The 14,428-nt window shown below is 43.6% G+C and overlaps 2 protein-coding genes across 9 annotated transcripts in view; one reads left to right on the top strand and one right to left on the bottom strand.

The window, feature by feature from the left end:
- LOC109036465 (uncharacterized) overlaps positions 1–6,470 on the top strand; it is a 179,213-nt gene extending 172,743 nt beyond the window's left edge. For all 3 annotated transcript variants that reach the window (XM_072301390.1, XM_072301388.1, XM_019050701.2), the window contains 2 exons: positions 1,574–2,098; positions 4,873–6,470. In XM_072301390.1, the coding sequence (XP_072157491.1) occupies positions 1,824–2,084 (261 nt within the window). In that variant the 5' untranslated portion in view covers positions 1,574–1,823 and the 3' untranslated portion in view covers positions 2,085–2,098; positions 4,873–6,470. The remainder of the gene's footprint in view (positions 1–1,573; positions 2,099–4,872) is intronic.
- Positions 1–13,485, bottom strand: part of brp (ELKS/RAB6-interacting/CAST family member bruchpilot) — a 164,552-nt gene extending 151,067 nt beyond the window's left edge. Inside the window, exon 1 of one of the 6 annotated variants that reach the window (XM_019050695.2) lies at positions 12,421–13,485. In XM_019050695.2, the coding sequence (XP_018906240.2) occupies positions 12,421–13,182 (762 nt within the window). In that variant the 5' untranslated portion in view covers positions 13,183–13,485. The remainder of the gene's footprint in view (positions 1–12,420) is intronic. The other 5 variants (XM_019050690.2, XM_019050692.2, XM_019050691.2 and 2 more) reach the window with 5 other exon arrangements.
- Between the last annotated feature and the right edge of the window lie 943 nt (positions 13,486–14,428).

Below are 14,428 nucleotides of genomic sequence, written 5' to 3'. Positions count from 1 at the left end.
TCGTAATGTAAATGGGAGAGCTGGCGCCATGTTCTGCTCGACGAGTTCCGAGCACGATGTGCGCCGAGCTCGGGTCACTTTTTCGATGCATATTCGATCCAAAATGACGGTGCGGAATACGTGATAATTTCTATCCCCTTTGTTTACGTAGGATGGCCGGGTACCCGTATATCGCAAACAATCGATCATGTATCGAAAAAGTGACCCGGCGTCACACAGGAGTCTCGGAATTCGGGACCTAGAAAATGCTTAAAAGTGGCGCCAGCTCTCCCACTTACATTACGACTCTATGTACTCTATGGAAAATTCCTAACAATTCCGCTTTCATTCTGTACTCATAAGAAGCAACAATCTATCACAGAAAACCCGTTCTCTCGGATTATTTAATTGACTTTTGAGGCTGTTTACATGTTGAACCAATCGATATCGATACAATCTCACCATTTTGATGTGTCGAATACGATCCATTTACGATCGATTCATTTTCTGAAAGAATCGTCAGAAGAGTTTATTTCTTGTTTCTATCCACTTTTTCTTCACGTTTCGTTCAGCCAACAAGGATTTTACAAAACCGGGAAAGTTCAAATCGATGCGCGACTCGCGAATGTTGCGCAAAGCACTAAAATTAGAAGAGAATTGTCACTTGTTTACTTTATATCGAAGGGTTTTATATTAGTTTGTTCAGTTGGACATAATAGACATAATAACAGGTGCCACTTTCAAATGAGGATGAAGGGATTACTTGCCCCCAATTCCCCGGTCCATTCCAGTTTATAATCTTTGCAATTGAGGGTACCAGTTCCAAAGTGTGCATTGTCCATAAAAGTGGTTTGTCACAAAAACGCAAAAAACTGTTTTGTGTACTGTACGTTTTGCCGAGGCCTACCTTTTTAATACTGCTAATTTAAAGGGATGTTGGCTGTTTTGGCACCCAATCTAATTATTTTCTGATTTTCCTCCAATGGCTGATCAAGAATCCTCTCCTAACTCAATTTCGACCAAAATGGACACAGCTCACTTTGGAACTAGTAGCCTCAACTGGTGAAAATGCAATCTTTATTCCCGTTTGTGACACTGTGAAGGCCTAAAATACAATAACCAATCAAAGATGGATTCGCATTGTCTTCACTCTCAGTATATAGGGACTCTACAGGATGCTACACGGAGAAAAAACCTCGTGCGTGGGACCTGAAGTTTAGGTCATATGGATCTCTGAAGTTTTCGGATTGAGCATCTGAACACTCTAGGTCTAGCTGTCGAGGTTCGGATCACACATCTTAAACTTCAGTTCTTACATCTGAAGTACTCCAGATGTAAGAACCGAAGTTTCTCGGATGTGAGAACTGAAGTTTTCCGGATGTGAAAACCGAAGTACTTCAGATGTAAGAACTGAAGTTTCAGATGTGTGATCCAAACTTCGGCAACTGGACCTAAAATGTTCAGATGCTCAATCCGAAAACTTCAGAGATCCATATGACCTAAACTTCGGGTCCCACGCACGAAGTTTTTTTCTCCGTGTGGCAATTTATTTTTTTGGTGCAACTTTGAACACCGCCCATGGCATTATGCACAGATGCTGCTCATTCCTGTGTCTGCTCCTGATCGGGGCGATCTTCTTCGCGTTCCTGAAGCTGCTGGACCAGCGATTCCTCCTCCACTGCTACGAGTGCCAGGGCCCGGAGAGCGGACCGTGCGGCCACCCGCCGCGGCCGAACACCTCTTCCTTCCTGGCCAACCGGGTGCTCTGCCTGGGCAAGGTCTGCGTGGCCCGCTGCGAGGGCGGGCGCAGTCGAATCGTGACGCGCGGCTGCGAGGACTTCGAGATGGCCGTCTCGTCGAACCGCACCGCCCTGGCCGGGAACACGGACCTCAAGCAGGCCGGCTGGTGCAACGATATCTTCGAGACCGGGGCCTGCAACGCCTACGAAGACGTCTGCAAGTACTACCGCCCCCCGGGCAGGACCCGGCAGGGAAAAGGCAAAGGTAGGCGGAGGAACTATACGGATTACAGCAGGCGCGGAGGATCACAGCAGCCCTGGATTCAGCAGCCACCGCCGGGGGGAAACAGTACCAGGAGGCCGTGATCTCTTCTCGAAGGGTAAGTCACACAGGGTGTCGCTCAGTGGTGTGGCGTGCTTTGCGATATATCGATTGATCTGCATGATCGATTATCGCTAATTCCCTATTTAAACCTATGGAAAAGGATCGATAAAGAGGGTGTTCTCAACGAACATCTTTATAATCGATTCTTAACCAAAGCTTTAAATAGGGAATTAGCGATAATCGATCATTCACGCCTCGCCACTGGTGTCGCTTAGCCATGTGGCAAACATTAAGTGCTGATTTGGATGAATTCAGGGGCGGTTTGGGCAGGGGGAGGGTTCGGGTGAAATGAAAAAGATGAAATATTGAAAATTTCCGTGAAATATCTCATGAAATTTCACAAAGTTGTGGAAAATATGTAACATATTTACGGGGGCTGCGTATGTAAAACGCACTGAAAAACACGAGAAGGCAAAAATCAATCGCCTTTCTCTTAATTTTGCATTTGATTCAGAAAACTGTTTTACTTTCTACTCTAAAATATTATACCTCACCATGTATAAATTAATTTTTCGGGTGCATTTTGGCAAAGTGGGATTAGTGGAAGATGGCGCACCCGCATAGTGTCCTTGTTTCTAACTACAAGCCGACAAGCGTTATGGGCCATAAATCTCAGCGGACGGGGGCGGAACTGCACCTCCTCCGCCTGCAGTCCAAGATGCAGGGTGCAGGGGTTTAGTTGAAAAATCCTCACCCGTTCGCAGTGCGGAATCCGGCGTTGAAACTCTCCTCATAGTTGAGCGACAGGTCGGCCGTTCCTTATGCTCCATTTGAATACCGTCACTGTGTCTTTACTATGATCTCGGTATTCTTTTATTTATTTTTTTTCCCCCCTTTTTTTTAAGAAACGAGAGAAAATCCCGTATGTCTTGAAGGAACAATCCAGCGGGCTGGCTGTTGAAATTGACTGACAAAGCAATATACAAAGGAGACAAAGGGATATGGAGGGATTCTATTGATGGAAGCTGGTAATTGCAATGGACGAAGGAGGTAGGAAATAGACTAACTAACGGCAATCCATTTTTTCGAGTAAGATCGACTTTTCTGAAAAATTGGAGGGTAACGGAAAAAAGCGGAGGTCATATTCGGATTCAGCGCCTCAAAATACATTAAGATTAAAATGCGTACAAAATTGTCTGAAATTTTTGGAAAAAATATTCCCAATTTTCCCAGTAAATTCGGTTTTTATCGAAGGAAACTTTGCAACGTCTGAAGGCTAATATGGAGTTCTTCCTTAGCGCGGTAGTAATATAGGATCCCTCCGTATCTCTTTTGTCTTCTTTGTCTATCGCTTTGCCCATCAATTTCAACAATCAGCCCGCAGTATAGCCTAGTCAACGCTGTTTATGCTATCTTTCACTGGAAAACAAACACATTGGATCTAGAGTCCAGCAGACTCTTGAAAACATCGACAAGAAAAAATACTCTTGATTCAATCAGATTTAAGCTTAAATCAAAAGGCAATCCGCTCAAATTAAGAGGCTTGGTTCTTGATTTAAGCAAAAATCCGATTGAATCAAGAGTATTTCTTCTTGTCGATGTTTTTAAAGGTACGGCAATTAAGACGCGGAATGCCGCCGCGGAATCGTATGCGGCGGACGCAAGGGAAATCTGTTACACGCGTTTCAATGGGAGCGGCAACTAATTTAAGGAGCGGAGCGACGCCGCGGCGTCACGGCGCTCCGATCTGTCGAGAACAGATCGGAGCGGAATCCCTCGGAGATTCCGCCTCGTCCGCCGAGGTTTTCGATGATTTTTCATGTCTCTTACGTGCCGAAACGTGGATCGCGGTGGAGAAACCGATGGGAAATCGCGGGCCATCCTGACTTATTGGATTCATGAAAGAAAAAATTTTTTCAGCACGATATCAACGCATGGCAATCCTACCTCGTGGCAGGTGCAAATAATACCACACAAATAGGTAAAAGAAACATGACACCTTTTTTCCAGGAAATAAATCTATAACAACAAAACGGAATAACTATTTTATGGCTTTTTGGCATCTGAACAATTTATTTATACGTTGCTATCCACCAAAATTCTAAAACTCTTCACCTCTCTTAATTTAAAAATCTAAATTTTCGTTTATACTCCCATTTTCAAAATTATCTGTAAAGACGTTAATAGCCTGAGACGCTGAATGTCTTAAAATTATAATAACTAACTAACTATCTATAGAGAAACCTGATCGACCAATCTTTTTTTGAACATCATGGCTGAAAGTAAAAAAAATGGGTGTCTTTGCTTGCAATGTTGCAACTCTCTGCTCAAGCTTTATTCGTTAATTTGAAACTATTGATAGGGAGCTTATCTTAAACTTTTTGTAAACATTTTATTGCTGTATGTTGGAGTTTTTTGCCAACGTGCGTTAAAAATTGTTTTGCTCATTCAAAAATACTTTTAGAAATTTTACAAAGGGATATTTTGACTGGTATTCTCGTGAAAAATATTGGAGCTTTTGAAACGTGGTGAATGTTCATTGTATAGCAAGGCACAACACACCTACACTCGTGAGTTATCATCGGATACTGATGACGAGATTGCCGACGGACGCGGCGGAATTTTGAAGGCGATTCCGCTGCTTAGTTGCCGGGCACGGCGGAGCGGAAACAAACTCGACGCCTCGCTCGCTCGGGTCGTCCGCCGCGTCAGATTCCGCGGCGGCATTCCGCGTCTTAATTGCCGTACCTTTTAAGAGTCTGGACTCTAGATCCAATGTGTTTTTTTCCAGTTTTCTATCATCAGGAAATCAATTCGTATTCTTCTCAGGACCAGCAGTTCGGCACCTCTTACCCACGGCCGTGAAAAGATATAGAGACGAGATTCTCGGCCCTTGCCCCTGAGAAGGAGGAAACTGAAGATGAGCCGGTAGCGCCCGCTCCCGGTTCGGGTCTGGCAAATCTTTCGGAGCTTTTAATTCACGGAGGCGGTTGCGGAGGTCGGCGGAGATCGCGGGGAATCAGGAAACGAAGATCTCGGGAAATCGGGAAACGAAGATCCCGGGAAATCGGGAAACGAAGATCCCGAACATGACACGCCCCGTGGGACGCGGACCATGGGAAACGCTGAGAGCACCCGCTGAGGTCAGTTTAAGACATCCGGCCCCGGGAGGGACCGTTGTCAAGTCGCCTTTCCGTCCACAGGAAAACGCCTTATGAAACTTTCGGCGTTGTCAAATTTCCTCCGCTAAAATACGAATCTACCGGGAAAGTCTTGAGAATATTTCCTCCGATTTTTCAGCTGATATTATTCGCACTTTAATTTACAGTACCTGAAAATTTCAAGGAAAAATATGCGTAACTTTCTTCCAAAATAAACATCTTGTTGGAGGAAACTTGACAACTCTCGAATGTTCGCACGGCGTTTTTCCTCAGCACGGCAGTACATCTGATCCGCAGACTTTTTTGTTTTGGCAAAGTTCGGCAGAAAGGAGAGGAGGTCATTGTCTCGGATATTGAATTTCGCGGAATTCTATAAACCTGGAAAAAGGATAAATCTTCGCGGAGCTTACGGAGTTAACTGTGAAAGATGACCGCCAAGACATCCGGGCCCGCGAAAAATCGCATTGCCAAGTTTTACCCCTCATTCACAATTCCGTCATTGTGGGTTGTGGGCTACAGGATCTAGTTTTCTGCACTATTACACTCCCTCATTTCCACTCTATTTCAATAATACTGACGTGCTAAGGAAGAACGCCGTATGAACGTTCGAGAGTTGTCAAATTTCCCTTGATAAAACATGTATTTTTGACAACTCTCATGCATATTTTTCTTTGAAATTTTCAGATATTTTAGATTAAATTGCGTACTAAATTTTCTGAAAATTTTGGAAGATAATATTCTTAATTTTCCCAGTAATTTCGGTTTTTATCAGGGAAAACTTGGCAACGTCTGAAGGCCCATACGGCGTTCTTCCTTAGCACGGCAGAATAGGTTAAAGGCCTTCAGATGAAAATCAGTTCAGCATCGCGGGTATCTGTCGTTTAAAATTTCAGCCACTCAGTACTCAGCAGTCGTTCATTCACCCCCCTACGAATAATTGTATTCCTCTCCTTTTGTATTTCTTATCGCGTGTTAATGACAATTTTTGCAGGAGAGCCAGCGACAGAGAGGAGGATTATTCCTTCGCTCAATTCTACATTTGTATTTAAAACTTGTTTTCGCATAAGGGCATTTCAGTGTTTAGTCATAAGTTCGCAATATTGTAAAAACTGTTAAGTCGAAAAAGACAGCAGTTTTAAGCTGATATTCATTAATGTAAATAACCATGTGTATAATGAAGAAATTTTATCGTAAATATAATGATCAAGAACATTCTATTAAATCAGAGTTAGAAGGTTGTCTCTCAGAAAAATAAAATACCAACCCTCCCAATGATCAGCATGTTCTCATTAACACCCTCAGCGAACACCCCATTAATCGATCCTTTCCATAGGTTTAAATGGCAGATCAATCGATGTATAGCAAAGCACGCCACGCCACTGAGCATGCCTACTCTGCTGTGTCAAGAAAAACGCCGTTTGAAAATTCGCATGTTGCTAAATATCCTCTCAGAAAATATGCATTTTTAAAGAAAGTTATACATTTTTTTCATTAAAATTTTCAGGCCCTACAGATGAAATTACGAACTAAATTCTCTGAAAAACCTGAATAAAAATATTCACAAAGCTTCCCGAAAATTCGTGATTTGTCGAGTGGAAGCTGGCAAAGTCTGAAGGATGATACGACGTTTTTCCCTAGCGCGGCACTGACGGAGTTATACGGATGCACGAGAATCAACGTCTGAGAATGATGTTCGATTAATAAGGTTCACAAGTCTCGATTCATGTACGGGAATAATGTAACGTGCCCCTTTTATGGGCGTCGAGAAATCCATGGGGGACGCCGGGGGGCGGCCATAAAAAATGTATCGTATGACCGCACGTTCCCTCACGTAGGGGGGAGGGGGGAGGGGCGGTCTCTCCCTGAACTTCCGGGCCATCTCCCGCGGTTTCCCCTTCTTCCAGGTTTATTTGAACGTCACGCACGTATAGTGAGGGTATTTACGCTAAACCCACGCCAGGTGGCGAGATCCTCTGATTTTTCCGCATGCAAGCACCGCACTTTTTCGCCGTTCCTCAGCTGTCAAGTTGCATCGGAAAATTTCCCCGCGCGAGTTCAACTCGGACTCCGATCGGATCATTTTTTGCGGACTTAATTTATTTACTTCTTTTTTCTTATAGGAGGGAGTGACTCATTGGACGTATTTCTGCAAAACGGAATCTGATCAAAATTTAATATTCAGAAAGTATGAATTCTCACCAGGCAGTGTTAAATGCAGCAGCAGGAAAAAATACCTGCCAACAGCCACAGAAATTGTGGAAATCGGCTCAACAGATCGCGAAAAATGAATTGTGACATAAAATGAAATTTTAAGGGCTAGACAGGCAGATCCAGCTATTTGGCAACATCGTATTTCCTCCATGTAAATCTATTTAGAATAATCGATTCTTGTCGGAGCTCCTGGTCCCTCCAAGAATCGATACATTTCCATGGGTTTAAATGGAGAAAAACAATGTTGCCAAATAGCTGGATCCGCTAGTGGGGCTAGAGAACTTAAAGTTATAACCGAGACATTTTCAACCCATTATTAAATGACTCGAAGAGGGAAGTTATCCGACAGTCATATAATAGTATCTGTCTAAATTGCTAAAATTTACCCTTAGGTAAATATTTGTCGACTTTCGAAGATTCTCTCCCAGAAAGAACATTACAGAGCCAATGAAAATGTACTGCAACCAACCATTCAGAACTTTCGGGAACATGCAAGCTAATGTACCCCACCCGTCTACTTAGCGGAAAGTTAATTCCCTTGGCTGTCATGTAGCGGTGAAATCATGAACCATATTTGCGAACTCTGGCGGGTGCAAGGGAAGAAACTTTTGAGTCCCGGAATGGTACCCTTATCGCATCATGTTCGAAAGAAGACTCATAATGCCTAGTCCTGTGTTTAGCAAAACGTCGTGGCTTCAGAACTTACCTATTTTTCTTACAGAATTGCATCAGAAAATGAAAGAATAGGACTCGCAATGTCAAAACTGCGTGTTAGTACCATCTTAACTCATTGAGATTTTCGAAACGTTATTTTTTTAGCCTAATGGAAAAATTGTAGGCGATGCACAAGAGAGGAGACAAATCAAAGGAAGTTTACAAGAATCATATCATATAGAAAAGAGAAGTTTCTCGGATTTACAATCCAGACTTTAACAAAATTTGACCGGAAAAAATATTCCTTATTCAATCGGATTTTTGCTTGAATCAAAAGGAATTCCGCTTAATTGAAGAGGATTGGCTCGATGCGTGCAAAAATCCGATTGAATCAAGAATATTTTTTCTTGTCAAATTTTTCAAGAGTCTGGCCTCTGGACCCAAGATACTTTTTTCTGGCTAGTTTTTCAAAAAAAAATTAAGGATGACAGGAAGTCTGCAACGTCGCAAAAAGAGATACGCGGTTTCGCACTTTGGCCATATATACACGTATAAGTGCACTGCCTCACCAAGGAAGAATGCCGTATGAACCTTTAGGCGTTACCAACTTTCCTTTGATAAAACACGAATTTCCTGGTAAACTTATGAATATCTTTCTTCCAATTTTTCAGTTCATTTTGCTCGCAAATCAACCAAAAAGTTCAGAAAATTTCAAGGGAAAATATTCATAACTTTCTTCAAAAATGAACATTTCATCGAAGGAAATTTTACAACTCTCGAATGTTCATACGGCGTTCTTCCCTAGCACGGCAGCACAGGGAAACCAATAGCCTATAAGTTTCTTTTGAAATGAGCCAGACGTTGCAGTTCTTCATTCCAAAAATAAAGTCCAACTGATGTTACCGCGAAGTCACAATTCTCCTAAAATATACCAGCCCGCCAATCGAAATACGATCGGTTCCCGTTCACTTTACTCACGGAAATCAATAAATCCCTCTATATTCTGTATTAATCGCGCCGTGATTCTTCAGGCCATGCAGCCCGCTTTTCCCAGCTGCGTAGCGTGTTACAGTGGCATCACTCTACTCGCCCCCGCGGATAGTGTCATTGCTCACCGCAAGTCCGAACAAGCGGAACAAGTGTGCGTTGAGCAATCCCTTGGGACCCCTCCGCGCGCCCGAACCGAGAGCGATTATGCAACCCGCGTCGCCTCGTGGTTTACGGCAGTGCAGTCCCTGCATAAGCGGTTGCATAACAAAAACATCGACCCAGTAATTTTGTTTCAACGCCCCCCCTCGAGGCTCAACTATTGTGTGTCCGGTGTCATTCCAACTAATCGCCGAGAGAATATGGAGAATCAATATTGTTTTGTTTTTTTTGTTCTTCTCTATTTTTTCCAACGGACAACATCCAGAGACGAACACAACCCTCGATGAAACACGCGTTTGTAGAATTGTTCGCTGAGTTTATCAGAGATTTTTTATTCAAAAATCAATCTTTCGTTTCTGAAAATATTCCTAAACTGCTATTTTTTCGAACAAAACATTTAATTGAGGAGAATCTGGCAACGCTGTAGTGACGTTTCACCGTGCCACAGGAAAATTGCTGTCCGTAAGAAAATGTCAAATCCCCAAAAGTCGAAGTTTCCACTTGTAATATAAAGGCTAGTGAAGGGTCTCTCTTCATCTCTGGTGGCAACATGCATTTTTGGCTCGTGATGACTGATGAATATCGCGGCGAAAAGCTGATCAAACTTGGTCTCGTTCGATAAACTGATTGCTCGACACATTCTCTATTAGTCGTATAACGATGGAAATATAGTGGTGATTCCTGAAAATGACATTTATAGCAAGCGAGTTTATTGTTGAGCAGCATTCCTGAAATATTTTATCGGGGAATGAGATACGTTTATAACCAAATAAAAACGGCAGACACCGGCCACTCAAAGGGTATGTCCAGGTTCAAAAAAAGATTGATTCGTCTGAAATCATGCACATTTTACATAGAACCCGGCAACATTGTACCTTCTTAAATACCAGCAAACCTAACTGGATTCAACCACTACCGGTACTTCTCATCAGTGCCGAGGCGTGAATGATCGATAATCGATATTTCCCCATTTAAAGCTGTGGTTAAGAATCGATTATAAAGGTGTTCGTTGCGAACACCCTCTTTATCGATCCTTTTCTATAGGTTTAAATGGTAGATCAATCGATACATCGCAAAGCACGCTACGCCACTGCTTCTTATGTCCTCTTGGCACGCACCCATAATAATTAATTTTGCGTGTAGAGGACGATTTTCAATTTATCTAGGTTCTCTAATTCCGTATGATTTCAATCCTATAGATTTTCGCCATTATGATGGACTCATTCATAAGTGATGTTACTTACATTGCCGTGATAGCGAGGAGCGCAGTAAGTGCAAAAATGAAGTTTTAAGAGAACTGTTGCGTTTTGGACACACAATAAACACATTTTCAGGTGAGAAATTGGCAGAAGAGGGCGGCACTTTGCTTGAAATCACTACTGTCATCGGCTCTCTGGAAGGATTATGTCACTTACGGCTGTTTTGCCTGAAACTAAGTGATTTTTCCCGCACTTACGGCTTTCTCATACCTACGTCTCGTTTTCATACGATTAATTAAGATGAATATTATTGTTTTAGCTATTTCAGTGATTTCATCTAAAAGGGATTAGACGAATTTTTAGGGAAACTCGATTTCGAAAATTTGACACTTACAGCTCTCTTTGCTATCACGGCAGTGTAGTCCTGGATTAGCTTGCAAACTTATTCCGACATATTATTTGATTTTCTCGCAAAGCACCATAAGAGGCCTTGTTGTTGTTTACCAAAAGATCAATACTCTCGAAATGAATCATAACGATTTACCAGAATTGAACCTAAACAACAACGTAAACTTTTTTAATGCTGCCGGCGAAAATTAATTGGCCAAGACGTTGGCTTGAATAAATTTATAACTATGAAGTGTTGTCTCACATGTAATATTGCCCAACGACGTGGTTTTTAGGTGCTTTTTTTTAAATCGCCAGTCAACTCTCGGAGGTAAAACTAAAATTTACATTGGAAAAAAAATAGTTTTCAGTGGCTATCAGTAGCGGTTGGGTGTCGCAGAGCGCACAAAAGCGCTTTAAGAGCGGCATATTAGTTGTGGTAAAAAATTTTTTGTGCAGAATATTGCGGAAATCTCTGAGTTAATTTACCCTCTTTTTGGTTAGAAAATTGTGCTCCCAGTCACTGACTTTCCACCTGGCTCTGTTAATTGTTTAAATCAATTCTGCTCAATTTTTTTTTAAAGTTTTTTTAAAGTTTTTTTTTAAGTTTTTAAGTTTTTAAGTATTTCAATCGTTCCCATGCGAGAGGAGGAAAAAAAATCAGGGCTACGTCATTTCAGTTGTAACAAGAGTAACTGCTTTCCATCTTATTACCAGGCCAACTCTTCCAAGATGACGAAAAGAGAGTTTGGCTGCAGTCACATATCCATGTTTGTTTTCGGAGCACGAGAATCGCCGAAACGCCCCGAGGAGTACCTCGATAGTGATGACTTAATCCCTACACTGGAATCACACATATTGAGTAAATTTGAGTGTTTAGTATAAAGAGGGTGTATAGTAGTGTAGTTAGTGTAGAGAAAGAACAAGAACGATTTTATTATACTTATTATACGAAGAAGAAGATAAAGAAATAGAAGAAGTATTTCGAGCTGGACATGTCATCTTACAAGCTTGAATATTGATGTGGAGCGGAATTCAGAGGTCTTGCTCAACGTTTCGAAGTCAATATCATGGGCTACTCCTCTGAAAACGAGTTGCCAAATTTTCTTCAGCCGGAAGCTGGTGACTTGCCTGAATTCAGCGTGAAAGGTGCTAACTTACGCGGAGTTGTTAGTTTTTAGATGACTAAGATTAGAAATTTTGGAAAATTTTCATGAAGAATTTTAATTTCATAGATTTTTCAGGCTGCGTTAAAAGTTGAGCACACTGGGAAGAAAAGTTCGTTTGTGATGAATGCACCGTATGTTGGTTGCTTCATATCGACGATATACTTTCGGTTCAGGAAGTCGCCTAACTTTTTATGCAGTCCAGTTCAGTTTAAAAGTTCGATTATATGAACCGAATATCCATGAAATCGGTTCATAAAACGCATGGAACGAAATTGTACGCACGATATGGAGCATCATCGTAAATACAATACTAATGACGGAACTTTTTATGTGAGTGCATCAAATACTGACGGGCTTGGGACTTTCCTTGGTCCGAGAATGGATAAAAAAAACCGCCCACACTTGAATTCAAGCGAAAGGGATGAGAAGTTGAGTCACTGTACTGACCTGATTCTCCGAGTTGAGGAGTTTGAGCTGGTCGGTGATGAGGCTGTACTTGGCGGACTCCTCCTTGCGCAGGGCCCGCTCCTTCTTGAGCTCCGGGCTCCAGAAGGTCTTGATGCTGTGCATGCTGGAGCCGAGCTTCTGGTTGGTGAGCTCCAGCTCCTTCTTGAGGTTGGCGAGCTCCCGCTGGAGGTCGTTGTTCTGGTGGGTGAGCTCGCCGAGGTAGCCCCCGCTCGAGTCCCGGAGGTGGGTGCTCGGCGACTGCCGGGCCGAGCGCCCGGACTGGTAGAGTTCGTCCTCGAGGTACATGCCGCGCTCCAGGGATCGCCCCCGGTCGAGCGAGCGCTCGCGGGGCTCCCGGATGGGGAGGAACTCGCGGTCGTGGAGTCCCGGGTCCCGCTCGAGGGACTGGTAGCGGACCGACATGGGGGCCCCGGAGACGGGCCCGGCGCGGGTGGCGCTGCGGGAGCGGTGGGAGGCCCCGGCGCGGCCCCGCTCCTCGACCATCATGGTCGGGCTCCCGAGCTCCTCGTCCCGGTAGTAGCCCGGCCCGCTCATCTGGCCGTAGCCGACATTCTGCTCGGCGGGCTTCCGCCCGAGCGGACTGCTCCGGCTCCCCGTGGCCCCGGCGCTGGGGTAGTTTCGCGACGGCGAGCGGTCCACCGTCGGCAGCTCGCCCACTCGTCTAGAGCTCCGCGGGGAGCGGGTTCCTATGCCGCCACTGTTGACGCCTCCGGCGGGACCGCCGTACGGGTCTCGCGACATCCTTGCCGAAATCCTTCGCACTCAACCTCGTCTCGCGACACACTAACAGACATGCTCCCGTCACTCGCCGCGGCTCTTCCACTGCGTTGCCACTACATCGCCGCGCCGCGCGTAGCTCTGGCCGGGGGGTTGCTGCTCCTCTTCCTGGCACTGCACAGACCGGGGGTTCACACGCGAAGCGACGAGCGACGGAGAGGGTGCGTCGGCGACACGGACTCAGCGACTGGCCGAGGCGGCCCCGGCGCGCCCGGCCTAAGCGCCACCGCGCAGCTCCCGAGAGGTCCCGCCCCGGCCCGCCAGGGGGCAGCACTCCCCCCGCGGGCGCTACCCTCCTGCGCCATCTGCCGGCCACCCCCGCTATTTCCAGCGCCGGGCTTTGCCCTCCCACTGCTGCCGATCATTGTCAAAATTTCCGTTTTAATATAATTGTATTCCTTCTTTTTACTTTCATCGTAAATTCTTTAAACTGTATCGAGTTGGTTAAAGTTAGCCAAGATGAGAAGAAAGCTATCATTCTATTTGTGTTTAAATTGCACTGGGAAAAAAAAACACATTGGATCTAGAGTCCCGACTCTTAAAAACATCGACAAGAAAAAGGACTCTTGATTCAATCAGAATCTAGCTTAAATCAAGAATCAAGCCTCTCAATCTAAGCGGATTCCGTTTTGATTTAAGCAAAAATCCGATTGAATCAAGAGTATATTTTCTTGTCAATGTTTTCAAGAGTTTGAACTCTCGATTCAATGTGTTTTTTTTTCCAGTGCGTCGTAAGTGTCAAATAGCGGAACTTTATTAAAGAGCATATTGCAGTCAAACCTTATGAAACGTTGGAACTCTTTTAAACGTTTTAGAAATTGCAAGAAAACATTAAATTTAATTACATGAAATATGCCTGATTTTATGAAAGGAGACGGAATTGGAAAAGAATCAGGGCTTCGTTTTCGGGAAATCTTGTATTTTTTCTCGTATTCTGGAAGTTTTCTGGTGAATTATAGATTTTTTTTCTTCTTTTTAATTACAACACTCGAAATTTCAATTTAAATGAAGCAGATTTACTCGATTTTGTCAATTTTATTTGCACGTTCCTTTATTATAAGTACTAGCAACCAACCCGTGCTTCGCACGGTGATAAACCGTCATTAATGAAATTACACCATGTTATAACAATATTTTTGTATTAATATATTTTACTATACCTATTATGCCCATATTTATATTTTTCAATATAATTATTCAGAAGCTACAA

The sequence above is a fragment of the Bemisia tabaci genome, chromosome 6 (genome assembly GCF_918797505.1).
Source record: "Bemisia tabaci chromosome 6, PGI_BMITA_v3".
Lineage (NCBI taxonomy): Eukaryota > Metazoa > Arthropoda > Insecta > Hemiptera > Aleyrodidae > Bemisia > Bemisia tabaci.
This window is presented reverse-complemented; position numbering and strand designations above follow the sequence as displayed.